The sequence below is a fragment of the Neophocaena asiaeorientalis genome, unplaced genomic scaffold (assembly GCF_003031525.2).
Source record: "Neophocaena asiaeorientalis asiaeorientalis breed wild unplaced genomic scaffold, Neophocaena_asiaeorientalis_V1.1 scaffold335, whole genome shotgun sequence".
In the NCBI taxonomy this organism is placed as follows: Eukaryota; Metazoa; Chordata; class Mammalia; order Artiodactyla; family Phocoenidae; genus Neophocaena; species Neophocaena asiaeorientalis.
The window spans coordinates 321,413-339,247 of NW_020173924.1; the positions used below are offsets into that span (position 1 = coordinate 321,413).

The following is a 17,835-nucleotide window of genomic DNA, read 5'->3' on the forward strand; positions in this document are numbered from 1 at the left end:
AAAGAGCTGGCTATTTAGGGTATTGCTTTTTCCTCCTATAAGACATGAAATTTGAACATTCTATGTTCTTAATATGATTGTATTTTTCTATGAGCATATACAACTTACATATTTTCTCACATAGTGAATTTAACTTTTGAGTAATTCTTCAAAGAGAATATCTAGACAGAGTGACATGGGAAGCTGAAGCAATTGTTCAAATAAAAAACTACTTTGGTCTCAAATATGTTTTTCAGAATAGATGTCCATATCCAATTATCCAGAACATGGTCTCAAATCTACATTTCAATCTCAATGTTAAAAACAGAAGAGTAAATCATCTCAGAAGATTTGGGGATTAATGAAATGATTTCTACTCTGGACTTAAATTGGAGTAACTAACTGATGATGAACAGATTAATGAGGTGGAAGGGATTAGAATTTTGAGGATTCATGACCTTGTTGTCTGAGTATCTTTATAGCTTGGAAATACAACCCCTTGAAACTCATATTATAACCTTCAAATTTTATTTAAATTTTACTTAAATTCAAAGGAATTTAAATTAAAAAATAAGGAATTTAAAGAATCCAAACAGTTGCACAAAATCTCTAATAAGAAATATTTTTGGAGGATGTCATGTATAAAATAAGTGGTAAGGACAAGTAACCAAAAGCCAGTTCAGAAGGGGAACATAACCAGGAAGACAGTGTGTCATGAAAGCTAAAGCCAAGAATAAGTGGAAGTGTGGAAGCTAAAAATAATGCAAAGGATATACATCTCTCTCTTTCAACTATATAGGTACACATGTACAAATACATATATATACACACACACAGATATATACATATAAACATGTATATGCATGTATGTTTGTGTATATACACACACACATATATATTATAGAGAGAGCACTCATGACAGATGTGTAGATACACACACGTGCAATGATTTTGGAACATATAAAAAATAATAAAGAAGATGTTTTCTCGGGGTAGATAAAAAATACAGTTAAAAGCAAAGGAAAAACATGGGACTTCCCTGGTGGCACAGTCGTTAAGAATCCGCCTGCTAATGCAGGGGACACGGGTTCGAGCCCTGGTCTGGGAAGATCCCACATGCCGCGGAGCAACTAAGCCCGTGCGCCACAACTGCTGAGCCTGCGCTCTAGAGCCCACGCTCTAGAGCCCAACTACTAAGCCCACGTGCCACAACTACTGAAGCCCGCACACCTAGAGCCCGTGCTCTGCAACAAGAGAAGCCACTGCAATGAGAAGCCCGCGTACCGCAACAGAGTAGCCCCCACTCACTGCAACTAGAGAAAGCCCGCATGCAGCAACAAAGACCCAACGCAGCCAAAAATAAATAAATGAATTTATATTAAAAAAAAAAGCAAAGGAAAATCAAAAAGTAAGAACTAATCAAATCACGTTGCATTACAGCCTTTTCCCTCCTAACAAGAATAATTCTGAAATGAATAGAGAAGAAATTCAAAGCAGTAGAAATACAAACACTGAAACTCAAGGTAGTCAAGGGGATAAACTGCCTATTTCCAAGTTTGAACATCATGGCTTGGGTCACTTATATCATTGCACTGGTCACTTTTGCCAGTAATGGAAAAGATACCAGAGAACAGGAAGTCAACATTAAAAAAATTTTTTTTGAAAACCACAGCTCTATGAGCTTAATAAAGATTCTAAGCAAAATTTTAGAAATTATAAAAAGCCTTTCTTTTTCTTTATTTTCCAAAGTAAATTAATTTAGATTTCTTTGAAAAATGGTCATTAATATTTACAATGGGAACATTAGGAACAAATGTTACAAATTTTGAATAAGATTTCTAAAGTAATAGATTAGAATGACAGAAATATATCTTGATTTTAGGAAGGTATTTATATAATTCTACATGACATTCTTTTGGTCATAATATAAAAAGGAGGGTGGATAACATATTTAATGTGTAGTCAAGTTTATGATTCCTATTGATTAGGATGAAGGTCTCTGGTAGTGTTTCGAAGGGCCATATCCTTTTACATATGTATAGCATGGCTAAAAAGGAAACATAAGTTTCTTGATGAGTTTATGTTATCTGATTTCCAGCTCTAACATCCTTCAAGGTAAAATTATTCCAATTTCACAGATGAGTGAACTGAGTTTCAAAGAGATTAAATAACTTTTATCATATCTAGAGACTAGTTACTGTAGATCTGGGTTTCAAACTCAGGTCTGCATGACTCTTCCATTGTATCTCCTATGAAGACAAAAGACATACATATTAAATTATGGTAACACAAATTTGGGAGGCTATGTTAAAACACTGAATGACAGAATCAAGAATTGGAAAGTGTGGGATCGTGGGTCAGAAGAAACAAAATGAAATTCTTTTGAAATTAATATTAAATTTTAGAAGAAATCTTCGAAGAATCAATTGAACATGTACAAAATGGCAAATCATGTTTTATCAGTAGATCATGTAATATAAAGTTTGAGTGTGGGCTCTATTGGTCAGTAGTATGGTGATAAAAAATGTGTTGCGTTAATGGATATATTGATGAGGCCAAAGAAGAGAATTACATTTTCATCTTCAACTGCCAGAGGAGATTGAGAGCAGTGTTTTCAGTGTTAATCCTGGGAGCAATGTTCTAAAGGACATGCTGCAAACTGGCAAATATTGAGTGAAATGTGCCGTACGGACATCTAGAAGAGCAAGTGCTTTCTCTGCCATATCATATATTTCATATATGTTTGTTTCATTTATACACCATTATTGTACAGCCAGTTTTTCTATGATAGCTTTATAAAAATTCCCCAAGAATACTGGCTCCGTAAGAAATGGAATGTTCCAATGTCATGAGTGTAGCTGTATGACAGAAATAGTTCTAAATGACACATTGGTTTCCAGATTATATTTTTATAACTGGAAAATATCTACTTTATAAATTGCACAAGGTTATAGTTTTTCAATGAGAATGTAAAAGCGCTTGCATTAACAAGTTTTATGTACTTGTTTTATATCCACACTTGTTATTGCCGCTAAAATGTGTATTTTCCGAAAATGTTTATTTTCCAAATTTGTATTGTGCTTTTCCAAGATGCTTTTCTTTGATGTCCATAAATGCTGAAAAGGCTCCCTTAAGAAGAATTTTAAGTGTAAGTAATCTTTCAGTCAGTTTAAAGTATAAAAATAGAGACGTTATTTACGGTCATACCATATTTTGTGCTTGAAATCTGTCAGCGTCTTATTTTCATAGCAATTAAATAACTCAGCTATTCATGTCACATTCCAGTCTTTTTCAACGGGTACTCGTAACAAAGAATTTAATATATGTATTTTTAAAATTATTGCAAAGACAGAGATCTCACATAATGCTTAATAACAGAATATAATTAAACCTGACATTTTTGCTTTGTGTTTTTGAGACAAGATTATTAGAGCCTTATTCAGAATTTTAAAATATAGGATATACAGCATTGAACCATGTAAAGATAAAGAATGTTTGGTCAGGTTTTTTTTTTTAAAGAGAAAGGTTATTTGTGCCCCTGATCCATAATGGAGAAGCTTTCTTTGTCAAAGTCTTTTCTTAGAAAGTTGACCCACAGTCAACCTGTAAAGAAAACATAGAGACAGTCTTAGTTGATTGATCAGCTCAAACCCAGTTTTAGTAATGAAAGGATCAAATTTAAGATGAAATGTGATCCCTTTGGTTCACATTTGCATTTGTAATTCTCCAGCAAACATCCAATTTCACTGTTATCTTAAGTAATCTTTCTTGAAGCATTTTCCAGAAGTTGATGTCAATGGCTGGTCTTTGGAAACACTCCCAGAAGAATATGTAAAAGCTTACAACTCACCTCATGGAGTCTACCTAGGTCTTGGTATTATATGTCTTTATTGTGTACCTTTTATCATTGAAAGTGCAGAAAAGTTATTCCTGATTTCTGAGGTATGCATAGAATACTATATATATGATTAGCCAGTTAATAAAAGAGGGTGAGAAAAGCCAAGAAAACAGAATATTTTTAAGTGTCTGGCAAGCATCCTCCAAATGAAAGCAAAAGTTATTACCGTTATTTAGTTTAGTGGCAGTATTCATCTTTTCTTTGGACTTTAAGACTTAGATGTGGCACAGAATATTAATACTTATAGGTTCATTGTTTTCTCTAACACTATAGCAACTGGCTGCAAAGAAAATACACAGTAGCTATTGTATCAATAAAAGAAAATATGTCCCAATTTTTAAGTCTGAGTTTCTAATTTAATTGATTTGAATAGAATTAATAAAATACTTTCCATTCTTTTTTTGGACTGTATCATACCAGTGAGTCCTAAGGATTTTGTTTCAGGATGGAAGCAAGAACAAGAGGAATTCCTATTCCTTCTCATTATCCCAAGTCTAATATCTCTCTCTCTCGTGCTCTCTCTCTCTCTCTCTCTATATATATATATATACATGTATATATATGTATATATTTGTCTATATAATAGTATATTTGAGTCTTTCCATAAACATCCATGAAGTACTCTCTATTTCTCTTCATAATAAACTCCTTCACCTTTGCTGTTTGTCAAAAAATAAAAGGATGAGACAAGCTGGGGACATTCTGAAAAAACAATGATTTTAGGATGCACTAAGGTGTCCTGAATTGCTTTAATGGACCCATGGTGTGGATACTATTGTCAAGTCCCTCACGGTAAAATTTTGACAAGTTTGCTCACCATTTGGGTGCATATACCACAAGAGCATCATTTAGCACACTTTAGGATTATTTTACAGAATGATAACATGACTTACAGAAGAATTATACAAGCTATTTCCGATAGAATAACTTATTATCTGAGACTCACGTACCAGAGAACCAAAAGCATAAATTATGTGAAGACTAATCTCTACATAAGGGAAAGAACATTGTCTGGATATCAGAACATCTGATCTCTCATTCTAGCTTTGCTATGAACTAGCTCTGTGTGTAGAAGAAGTGACTGATTTCTGTTTCTTACTTCTGTCCTTCATAAGATGTCCATTTGAACTCCAAAAAAGTATATGATAAATCACAATGGTTTCAATCATATGAATTTTAATACAAAACATATAAAATCAATTTCAAAAATTTTCTGCATATACTGAAAATGTTCATTAAGAATGGAATAACTATAAGCCTTCTTTAATTTCTTCTATTAAATGCAGGTACCCAATGGAACCTGAAAATATTGAGCATAACTTCTTCTTTGCAAAAGGGAAGCTAGAAAAAGACTGCCTCCCACAGAAAATTTATTGACAATAGGTGTTCAAGTTTTTATACATTGAACAATGTTCCCTTTTATATAGTCAGGGGAAGATATTTTTTAAGTCTTTTTTTTTTTCTTTCCATCACCCCACCTACACACAAAATTCTGTTGTAAAGACATCACTTCTATAAGGAGGTATTCATTGTAGATGTACAGAAATCTATGGAAACCTAAGTTTACAAGAAAAAAAATTATCATTCTAACCAACTGCATAGTCACAGAGATGCTTAATAAAAGTTATCTGATGATATAATGAAGTCACTTCTTAACTAAGTGCATACAGTGGCAAATATTTTTCAAGATTCACCATCCAACAAACTACATTTTCTCATTTGAAATCCTTCATGTCACTTTTTGACATTCAGATGAAATTTTGAAAGTAATATGATAACATTAAAATATAAACAAAAGTACCATTAACTGTGAACTGATACTCAACTTCAGAAGTTAAAATAAATGTAAGTGTGTATTAGAGTAAAAGTATGCTATGTGTAAATCAAAACTGCCAAAATGAGTTTTTGAACATTGTTTTCCCTCCAGAGGATAAAGGGAGCAAAAGAGGAAGGTAGCCAAAAAGGAAACAGGAAGACCTGCTTCAGTAACTGGACATATTGATTTAATTGGCTAAGAAGTCCATATGCTAATACTCCTAATAATCAACCATTCCTTTTGTGTTTTGGTAACATATATCCTCATACAATGTATATCAAATGGAATTTTTTGATTTACATCAGATACTTCAAAGTTTCCATTTTTGAATTCCCCTAGTCTTACGTAAGTAACACATTGTCTATTTTGTTTAAAATATCTAATATCTCCTCCAACATCTAGGGCTCCATGATGCAAAATGTCATTTTGTCGATCTTCTGTTCCAGTATTCACTTTAATTCTTTTGATTACAATTGGATTTTCAAATATAATCACAAAGACATCTCCTGTTGAAGGTGATTTTCCCCAAAAGTATTCATCAACACTACTATAAGCCTTGCTTGCATCATAATTTTCAAAAACACTCATGTTGGTATATAGACTTGCAGGAGGGTTATCTGGGATATCAAATGGCTCCTCTTCAAAATCATCATCCTTCAGCTTATTCTCAGTTCCTTTATATGATGAGTAATAACCCATGTGCTGAAAGAGAGATGGTTTAAAACGAATCACATTTTTCTGAGCCAACAGACCACGGAAATGAGTCAGTAGCCAATCACAAGGCATTTCTTGATAAAACATTAATAAAAAGTGCGCCAAACGTGGGAGATCATGAGAATGATAAAGTTTTCCAATATAGCCAAGTTTAGAGAATTCAAGGGTTACCCAGTAAGTTCCTACCAGGGATGTAATGACTTTCTTGATGGCAGTAAAGAAATTTTTTGAACAGCGAACATCATCTTCAAGCATTACATAATAGTCTGAAATATTGGCACAAAAATTAAGCAAAAAAGCATAATCTACATTTTGCTTGGAACGAAATCTCACTCTGTCTTCTGGATCATTGTAATTTCTTTTAAGGCCACTCAGGATTGGGTAATATTCCTCTGGAGCATGTATAACCATTAATCTTCCTGCAATAATATGGTGGGCAAATTTCTGTGTAATATCCTGTAACATGACCTCACGCCAGGATGAATTAAAGTCAGCTAGATGAACCACCACTGAAATTTCCTTCAACTCTTCATAGCTGGATTGCTCAAAAATTGACTTGATTGTCTCAAGTAAATAATTTCCTTTTTTTCGTCTCACTGATGAAAGGCCAATTGTAAGAAACCCTGAACAAAAGAATTCAGAAGGAAGACAAATTAAATGTGAAATTAGGTTTTGAATAACACAGAAAAAAAAGAAAAACAGTTCTTTTCAATTAAGCCTGCTACTCTATTAAGTAAATCTAAGTGAATGATTATACATAGAACATTTTGTCATTAAAGACTTATGCTAAATATATAAAGGTTATAGTACTTTATATATAATTGATATTTTCTATGGAAAAACTGCACCTTAAGCACAATGATGTATGAGCTCTATTGCTTAAACATTTGTTTATGAAATAAGATATATGGTTTAAAGTGTTCTGCAGCTCAATATTCTCATATACGCCCATTAGAGAAGATATTTAAATAACATTGACACTGTTCTTTTTTTTTTAAAAAAAAAAAAAAAAACCTGCAAAAGGAGACAGGAATTCATCCAGTTAAGAATGACAAACTAGTCTCAAATGATGAAAAAGAAAATTAAGGGTCACTCATTCTTTTAATCACCTTTAAGTTTTTCATAGAAAACATGCCATATATTTGCATCTTTCTTTAATCACTGTTATTATCTTGTACCAGAATAATTCATAACTGGACTTCACAATTTTATTTTGAAATTTATCTAGTATGTTAATTAGAATGAAAACAATATCATAAGCTATTTTTGAAAACCTGCATTATTGCTTAAACGTATGATGTATCGTTCTAAGACATAAATATTACTGATTTCTTTTTTTTTTAGCTGCCAACACTTAAAGCTTTAGGATATTTAAAAAAATAATCCTTAAGGCCAACTTTTACTAAAAATTCAAAATATCTGGTAACACTGTGTCTTCAATATAGAAAGCAACATTTATCTTGGGCCAGGTAAAGTTATATCCTCAAGACAGGCCATGTTTTCTCCAATTTACTATAGAACTCACCAGGCTCACTCTCATCCTGTTACTATAGGTCTCTAGATTTTCCATCTCTGTTTAAATGGGTTTTGTCATCAACTATAAGACTGAACCATCAGGCGTGGTTGTGCTCCTACCAGACATTGTCTGGATGTACCACAGCTTTCTTATCCATTTATCTACTGAAGGACATCTTGGCTGCTTCCAAGTTTTTACAATTATGAATAAAACTGCTATAAACATCCATGTGGAGGTTTTTGTGTGACATAAGTTTTCAACTCCTTTGGGTAAATAACAAGGGATGTGCTTGCTAGATCATGTCATAAGGGTATGTCTAGTTTTGGAAGAAACTGCCAAACTCTCTTCCAAAGGGGCTGCACCATTTTGCATTCCCACCACCAACAGAGGAGATTTCATGTTGCTCCACATCCTTGCCAGCATTTGGTGTTATCAATGTTTTGCACTTTGTTCATTCTAAAAGGTGTTTAGTGCTATGTGATTGTTTTAATGTGTACTTCCCTGATGATACATGATGTGGAACATTTCTGAATATGTTTTTCTGACATCTGTGTATATTCTTTGATAAAATATCTGTTAATGGACCAAAGACCCTAACAAAGACCTTAACAGATATTTCAACTGATTTCTTTTTTTTTTTTTTTGCGGTATGCAGGCCTCTCACTGTTGTGGCCTCTCCCGTTGAGGAGCACAGGCTCTGGACGCGCAGGCTCAGTGGCCATGGCTCACGGGCCCAACCACTCTGCGGCATATGGGATCTTCCCGGATCGGGGCACGAACTCGTGTCCCCTGCATGGGCAGGCGGACTCTCAACCACTGCGCCACCAGGGAAGCCCTCAACTGATTTCTTTATTGTAAAACACATTTTGTAGTAATTTTGTCTGGTGAAATTTTTATTCAGATATTTGAAACCTAAAATTAGAAATTAGATATTTTTAGAGAATAAAATAAAACCCTGTGAAATGGCAGTTCACCTCTGAGAAGCGTTAGATGTCTTCTAATTAAAATGTTTTCACTTTTTAAAGCTCTCATTCTCACCATGACTCAGAACTGAATAAAATTTCAGAGCCACCATTTGGAAAATAGGGAAATGTTTATATTCACCAAGATCACTGTTTCAAGACAGACACCTACATGATTTGATTTGCGCAATACTGAAAAAGCCCCTTCCAAGAAAAATCTTTTTTACTAGTCCATTAGAGAGGTAGAAATTTACATGTTTCATTGAAATACCTGGGCTTACGATCCTGTCTTCTACTGAAAAGCTAACATGTTATCTGTTACAATTTAACTCAAGACACCAGTCCTCATTAATACTCAATAACAGCCAATACTTATAGAATACTTTCTACATAAAAGGCAGAAGTCTGAGTATTTTACATGTAATATGCATCTTGAATATTCAAAACAGTCTTTTGAGGTAGCTTTGCACTTATCAACATTCCTGTTTTATAGATAAGGAAACTAAGTCACAGTGAGACGAGGAAACTCGTGCAAGGTGTAATACCTAGTAAGTAGTGTGTAAGAGCAGTAGACATTTGAAATGGAAGAAAGAAAGAGCTAAAGAAAGCTGAATTGTTACAATTTCCTCAACCTGGTGATCACAAACTCATTTGCATAAACACTTCTTAAGAGGAAACTCAATTTTTGTGGTCTCCACACGATCTACTAAGGAGTTCATGATATCATGGTATATCACTTATTCTAAAACCCATATTTTTCACACAGAAATATTTTAAAATCAGGTTGCATATCACAACTGATGGCATCTTACAACTTAAAACTGATAATGCTTATACTTTCTTAGTGGTACATCAATTAGATCATGATACTTTCTGTAATCTATAATGTCTTGAAATCCATGAAATGTAGTATGTTACTTCTTGGATCCAAAGTGTCTATAGTGGATTGAATGGTTTCCTCCAAAATTTCATGTCTACCTGGAACTTCAGACTGTGACCTTATTTGGAAATAGTCTTTGAAGATGTAATTAGTTAAGGATCTCGAGATGAAATCGTATCAGATTCAGATTAGGCCCTAAATTCAATGACTAGTGTCCTTATAAAAATAGGATAGGACACAGAGAGACAAAGGGACGAAGGCCATGTGAAGATAGTGGCAGTGATTGCAGTTTTGTTGCCACAAACTAAGGAATGCCAAGAGTGACCAGAAACTGAAAGAGGCAAGGAAGGATTCCCCCCTACACAGAATGTGGTGCTGCCAGCACCTTGGTTTCAGACTTCTGGCTTCCAGAAACATGAGAGAATAAATTTCTGTTGTTTTAAACCACCTAGTTTGTGATATTTGTTATGGTATCTTAGGAAACAAATATAATGACTTTCACTACTTCAAGCTGGTGCATGTCATAAAAACCAAACCAATGTTTGAAACTGTATTACTATGGGAATAATTTTTTTTTTTTTTTTTGCGGTACGCGGGCCTCTCACTGTTGTGGCCTCTCCCGTTGCAGAGCACAGGCTCCGGACGCGCAGGCTCAGCGGCCATGGCTCATGGGCCTAGCCGCTCCACGGCATGTGGGATCTTCCCGGACTGGGTCACGAACCCGTGTCCCCTGCATTGGCAGGCGCACTCTCAACCACTGCGCCAACGGGGAAGCCCGGGAATAATTATTTTTAAAAGCTAACTTTAAAAATTTTAAGTCAATTGATTTTTCCTAGTCTCTCTACATGGTACTATAGCAAACTGTTAAAAAGTTCATGTCACAATTAGGCATTTAATTTTTTTGTTGTTATTAATGGAATTGGATCGGTGAATAATTGCAATTTGTGAAGAAACACTGAACTATTTCCCAAAGAATATATTATATTAGTAAAACCCATAAATTTTATTGTTATACAAATGAAGAAAGTTATTTTAAAACAAAATATTTTATTGTTCTTGATTTTAAAAGTCTAAGGATACTTACGCTTTCTTTGTAAAGGCATGACAGCTAAGAAGCGATAGGTGACATTGATGGCTCCTGAAAAATTAGATAAATCTTTGAAAGTATGCACATAGCGTTCTGGATTCAGTTGATGTGTAGATGTTTCCCTTACAAGTTGTTTGTCTCCTTCCTGAATGCCAAGAAGAAGGCAGAGAAAACAAATAAATAATAGATGGTCATGGATTAAATAAACTTTCTCCTTACACAATAAATATATGGGTCTGATACATAATATGGGTATTATATAAATCTCAGTTACTGGCACCACAAGCTGTAGATAATTATCTTTACCCTGAATTCCTACCTAGAGTCTCTGTTCCAGTTATATTCCACTTTTTATACTATGCTTACAATTGCTTTTCTACAGCATACATCAATAGTGGCATTCTCTTGATAATAATAAAACATTCTCTTGATAATACTAAAAAAAATCTCTATTTGAAACTCCCACTGCCTTCACGTTAAAATTCAAATTCTTTACAATAATTTAAGGATCTTAAAACTTGACAGTAATCTCTTTTACAGTTTCATGTAAAGCTAATTCTCACTAGATTCCCCATATTTGAGTCATATTAAACTATTTACTCTTCTTCAAGCCCTATCAAATAAAAGACCACACATTATTTTTATGATTTTGAAATTTTAGGAATGATTAGGAGGATGTAGCAGTGAACATAACAGTTGGAGTCTGGATAACTTATTAATCAAAAAATTTTAGTCAGTCACTTATGTGGCCACTATAATTGAAGGCTGTTGAGAATGGACAGACATGGTCCTTGTGACATGGTAGTCTTTTTTTCAAATGTCTTCAAGATAACTCAATTAGGATACATTTGTACAAAGTCTTCAAGGAAATGTCTTTAGACCTTATACTAGTCTTTTCCATGATGTTTTCTTGTGGGTGTAGAGGGGGAGGGGGAGTATTCCGACGGAGGTGAAGTTTGGTCCTTTTTTATTTAAGACCCCCATTATCGATCTGATACTGGAATTATGTCATTCAATCTTCAGGATGGTTTATATTCAAGAAAACGTTCATATTCAGCTTTAAAAATATCCTGTCAATCAGTAATTGCTTTGTTTTATCTCTCTAATATAAGTTCAGTTGTAGATTTTGATTATCTAATCACCATTTGATCAAGCCTCTATTGGTTATACATTACTAGCAAAATGACTTGCTTGGCTTTTGTATATGGTTTAGTACCACTGGTAGAATATTAGGGCAACTAATTAGGAAGAAACATTTCTTTTTTGGCAAAGTGTCTATTGTGCTGTGTGAGTTATGTGGATATTTCTACTATTCAGTATAAGAATGGCATGTCAGTCATAGGCATGCCATTAAAACTACAGAGAAAGTGAATGCATTAAATAAACTTGGTCCTCATGTTTTTGGCTGTGGTCAATAAAACTTTAATCAATTAAACCCTGTTCTAAAATATTAGAAAGGATTCAAATACAAACTTTACCTCAACTGGAACATTCACTACTTTGTGTCAAATTTAAATATAAATGGAAAAGTTGACTACCTCAAACTTTTAAATCTACGGCAGGGCTGAAATTGTCTTAGAATAAAAATTGAGAGTAGTGAACCCTGACTGGGAAGAGCTATCAACCTGGTCCTTGATAAATGAAGATTCATTCTGAATATCTCTTCTGTATATTCAATTATGTTTATGAACCTATAGTTGTTCTTTAATACTGTATTTCTATATTTTATATTGACTTGATGATTTAGATAAAGAAAAAATACTTTAGTCTGATTTGTAATGTATTTGCCATCTGTAAAATTATAGAGTTTCAAAATACATGATATTAAACTTAGGAGGCTGGTTTTCTGATAAATGTACTCATTGAATATCCATTGAATTCTGATTATTTTAAATTCATTGCATATAAGTATTTTCATCTTTGTATTTCTGAAAACCTAAAAAACATCATGAAAGTTTTAAAATGAACAAGTTTAGGATTTCTAAAAGGTAACCAGAGACTCAGTTCTGCATCAGCTACTTTAATAGTAATGTAATGGTGTACACAGTCAATAGGGTATAGAAGAAATATCTATAAAAATCACAGTAGTCACAACACTGAATTGATTTTACCATTCTGGTCTTATGTGATTTCACATTCTAACAGGATACTGAATATCTCTTTAAGAATTATATCGTGAACACGTAAAAAATCCAAACTTTTTCTGTGATAAGATAGAGTACATTCATCCTGTTTGAAGGACATAACAGAATATAAAATGAAATGAAACTTACATGAAAGCACTTTATTAAATTCTCAAGAACAGGTTTCTTTACACTTTTCAGCATAAATAAATCATGCAACTTTCACCTGAGTCTGTCTTGTTGGCTGCTTTCCAGAAGCATCTATCTGAACAGCCAGGCTCTCCCTGGATACCTTCTTTCTGTAGCTACTATGTTGTAGTGTATTTCTCAGTAATAAGACAAAGCTTTATGACAATCATTTTCTGGATAGGAAGGCAATTCAATGGACTAGCTACAGACTAAATATATACCCTGGTGGCTACTTTGAAGATGCTCACAGCCGAGAGGCTAAGTTGATTGGATATGCAGTGTCTCTTCTACTTAGTTTGCCTTGTAATACTATTTGTCTCTTACACTGAACTTGGCTTTCTTTCCCACTGAAAGGCACATATGCCCCTAACATGTAAGCAATACACTAAACTGTTACATGCCCAGATTTGGGGGCCACTGATAGATTTTCTAGCAAGAAGAGTACAATAGATGTGCTAAATAACTCCAGAGACCTTACTACTGTAATTGTTTATCTGATTTCTCTGAATTATAACTACTATTTCCCCCTGATTTAAGAAAAACAGAAAAAGGGGCTTCCCTGGTGGCGCAGTGGTTTGAGAGTCCGCCTGCCGATGCAGGGGACACGGGTTCGTGCCCCGGTCCGGGAGGATCCCACATGCGGCAGAGCGGCTGGGCCCGTGAGCCATGGCCGCTGAGCCTTCGTGTCCGCAGCCTGTGCTCCGCAACGGGAGAGGCCACAACAGTGAGAGGCCCGCGTACCGCAAAAAAAAAAAAAAAAAAGAAAAACAGAAAAAGAACCACCTGCTAATGTCTCTGCTTAGAAAATGGCATGCATTGTGATATTTTGGAGTCAAGAAAGAAAATCAAGTCAGATAATTTTAGGAAAACTGAACAAGCACAGATAAAAGGGTTGAAAAGGGAGAAGTATTAAAAAGAAACTGCATTATATCCTAGTAGGAGGCCAGTTTTCCATGGTTATTAGACATTTTTAGAAGAACAATTTTAATTTTACACAAATGATTTAACAAATATTCCAAATATTTATATATATTAAGCCTTGGGATAAAATTTAGCTCAAAATGCAATTTAGGTAAAAAACATCATCTAGTAAACAGTGAAAAATTAAACTAATAAAAATATTGTCATTGAATTGTCAATATGGGGGTATGCTTGTATTTAAAAACCATTTTAACTCACCTTTTCTAACTTAATATAAGTATTTAAAAATAATTTCAATTTTTAAAGCTAAGAAGCAAACAATCTCTTCTCGCACCTGGGATGATTTGCAAATTTGACTAGATATATGGCTAATGTAGCAAGAAATTTTTCATTGAGAAAGTACTCTTTAGTAAGAGCTACTTCATTAAATCACACTTTTTAATTAGGTGGCTAGGACCTATGTTTAGATAGAAATGCATAAAGAGAACAATAGTGTTTGACTTTCTTATGGATATATACTCTATTAATTCTTACACATTTTATAGTGAATTTGAAGCTGTTCTATTCCAAAAAGACATAAGGATGTTTGCTGCATACAATAATCTTTTGTCTACTTAAAGTTAAATACTGAAAATTCACTTGAAATTGTCTTATATGCATCATTATTGAATACAACAAGCATCCTGCCAATACCATGTTTTTGATTTACAAGATGTGATATACTTCTACCAGTACATACAGATGCAAGAAATAAATTTTTATCACAAAATTAAATCATTAATCAAGAGCTCCTCTATGATCTTTAACTCTATTAATTAAAAAATAGCTGGATCGGGCTTCCCTGGTGGCACAGTGGTTGAGAATCTGCCTGCCAATGCAGGGGACACGGGTTCGAGCCCTGGTCTGGGAAGATCCCACATGCCGCGGAGCAACTGGGCCCGTGAGTCACAACTACTGAGCCTGCGCCTCTGGAGCCTGTGCTCCGCAACAAGAGAGGCCACGATAGTGAGAGGCCCGTGCACCGCGATGAAAAGTGGCCCCCCACTTGCCACAACTAGAGAAAGCCCTCGCACAGAAACGAAGACCCAACTCAGCCAAAAATAAATAAATAATTTATAAGAAATAAAAATAGCTGGATCACCTGGGCCTTGCTCTACTGTTCTTAAATTTCATAAACCTAATAACCAGTTTAAAAAAATCTAAAATGCATATCATTAGTAAGTTTCTCCAGTTTGCTATGTTTACCTAAATCATGCCAAGTCAAATTCTATTAACTGTGCTAACTTCAGTATTATGAATTGACTAAGGATGATAGAATGAAGAGTCCACAAGATTAAGAGCTATACTTGAAAGTAAAGGCTTAGGCAGAGTCAAGATCTAGGAATCTGACAGAACTTTGCCATCAGAGAACAATGCTAATGGAAGCAAGGTGCTTTACAGAAGACTTCCTAAGAGGATCTACACAAACTTAGATCATGTGGTTGGCTCATAGGATATATTTAGAATAGTATCTGGCAAATAGTAGGTAGTTACCAAATCATGTTCAATTAATAAAACATTTTACTAGGAAATGCTCTTTGTAGTTATTGTCAGATTCTCTCTAGCTAAGATATTAATTGAAACTTTTAGCATGCTTGTATGATAGAATGTATTTTCAGGTCCTCTATCTGTCCAAAGGCTTTGATTTTCTGAAACATGTGAACAGGAATAATTGCATAAAAATTAGAATTTTCCCAGATATCTTAAGCTCAATTCAGATAGAAAAAGTGAATTACTCTCCATATTACTTTCATATTACTCTAATCAGACGTGAAATTATATAATTATAACAAAAATGAATAATAGAAATAATTTGAGTTCTCACAATTAGTCAGAATGTGTCCTTTTGCATACTTTCATAATTCACTTAAAATTCATTCATAAATTATCTAGTAATTTTACCATTTTTAAACTATTGAATAGCTTTCACATAATATTATCTTTAGTTCTTAAGGATCTATATTACTTTTCAGTGACCGTAAATGTATAACATGGTGGTCATTTAGTGTTATTCCAAATCCAAATGAGATGTCACACATTGTAATAAAATGTTCCTTCTTAACAAAATAGCACAATTAGTATCACTAGTTAGACAATGGGATTAAAAATTTTTTGATAATACAGAAAAGTAGAGAAGGTAAGGAGTAACACCTTTAAGCAAATTTTGTTTATTCTATTTACAGCAGACCCTTGAACAACACAGGTTTTAACTGCGCAGTTCCACTTATAAGTGGATTTTTTTCCAGTAAATACGTAATACACTACACGACCTGAGGTTGGCTGAATCTGCTGATGCAGAAGTGTGGATATGGAGAGCCAACTGTAAAGTTACACACAGATTTTTCTGAGTGCCTAGAGGGTCAGTGCCCTTAAAACCCACATTGTTAAACAGTCAACTGCATTTCAAATTAAAGCTCACAAATTACAATGATTTTATGCAGTATTAATTCAGATAGGGATGATAGCTAACTTATTTGGAATTAGAGATACATATTTGAACCACTATATAGATATAGCATTAAAGAAAACATTGCAACATAAACCAAAACAATTGTAATGTTGGTAATATATAATTAATATAAAAAGTAGCTAGATAGGAAATATACATGTTATAATTTTGCTTAAACTAAGGCTATTTCAATAGCCTGGGACTGAAGTTAGGTTACAAGTGGACTGTCTGGTTCAACTTAGGCTTTATTCTGAACAAAAAATAATCAACCTCCAAGACTTACCATAACATAGCTATCTTCAATGTACAAGTTCATAAACAGAAGGAAAATGACAAGAACTCCCAAGAATGAGACCGTAGAACGTTTTCGCAGGCATCGCATTTTATCTAGTGTATCAAAAATATGTTTCACTTGGTGAAATTTAAACATTCTCTCCTGTAGAAAAGAGGCACAAAATTATTAACAATTAATTTTGTATGCAAATATTTCTTCATCGTATCAGTCAAATCCAGGCCTTTATAAAATCTCACTATTCAAATCTTGGAACCAAAATTGTTTCCAATTTCACAATAAATTTGGCACCGGCTATTAATACATTAACAGAAGGATAATGCAGTGGTTTATATTGATGTAGGGTAAGTAAAAACGAAGAGCACAGTTATTTCTGCACAAATAAACATTGGTAACAATAATGTAAGAAAATAATACTTCTTTGATGAGAAAGAATAAAAATTAAAGAGAAAAGCAAACATTAAGGTAACATCTACCTCCTCATATTATAATGTAATGAAAATGAAAGAAACTAGAAGTATGGGCCTAATACTGATCTCAGAGTAGGTGCACTGAAAAGAGTGATGGGGAGAAAATCTGGGTGAAAGAAAGAGAAGTGACAAAGGAAGCGAAAGTTTTGGGGGTGAGTCCACACATATATTTGAGTTATAATTGCTTTGCTTATTTTTCCAGTAATTCTTGCTAAATCAGAGTAAATCCTGGAGTGGCATATCGACATTGCCTTGCTTGATCTACTACCTAGAAGTCTAGCAGTTTATAATGATTTATGGACTACAAAAAGGCAAAATTGGAGTCAGCAAGATTAGTGGAGGCCTAATGATTTTCCATTTCACTCTTCTACATTTTGTGATCTGCTCCATCATTTTGTGATTTGTAAATGAATTACAAATTCATCTGATTACCATTTTTAAAAAAATATAAATATCTGGGATGATCAAAAGACCAGTGGAATCATATTTTGTCAAAAATC

At 33.9% G+C, this 17,835-nt stretch overlaps 1 protein-coding gene across 1 annotated transcript; it reads right to left on the reverse strand.

Moving 5' to 3' along the window:
- Window positions 1-5,888: 5,888 nt before the first annotated feature.
- Window positions 5,889-17,012, reverse strand: MGAT4C (MGAT4 family member C). The gene is made up of 3 exons (XM_024752500.1): window positions 16,857-17,012; window positions 10,850-10,997; window positions 5,889-7,030 (listed from the first exon to the last, which is right to left on the reverse strand). The coding sequence occupies exons 1-3, from the start codon at window positions 17,001-17,003 to the stop codon at window positions 5,889-5,891; spliced, it is 1,437 nt and encodes a 478-aa protein (XP_024608268.1). The 5' UTR covers window positions 17,004-17,012.
- Between the last annotated feature and the right edge of the window lie 823 nt (window positions 17,013-17,835).

Coding starts and splice junctions, on each gene's coding strand:
- MGAT4C (XM_024752500.1), bottom strand. CDS start 17,003: ATGTTTAAATTTCACCAAGTGAAACATATTTTTGATACACTAGATAAA. Junction 10,998..16,856: donor TTGAAGATAGCTATGTTATG/GTAAGTCTTGGA, acceptor CTTGGCATTCAG/GAAGGAGACAAACAACTTGT. Junction 7,031..10,849: donor CATGCCTTTACAAAGAAAGC/GTAAGTATCCTT, acceptor TCTTTTGTTCAG/GGTTTCTTACAATTGGCCTT.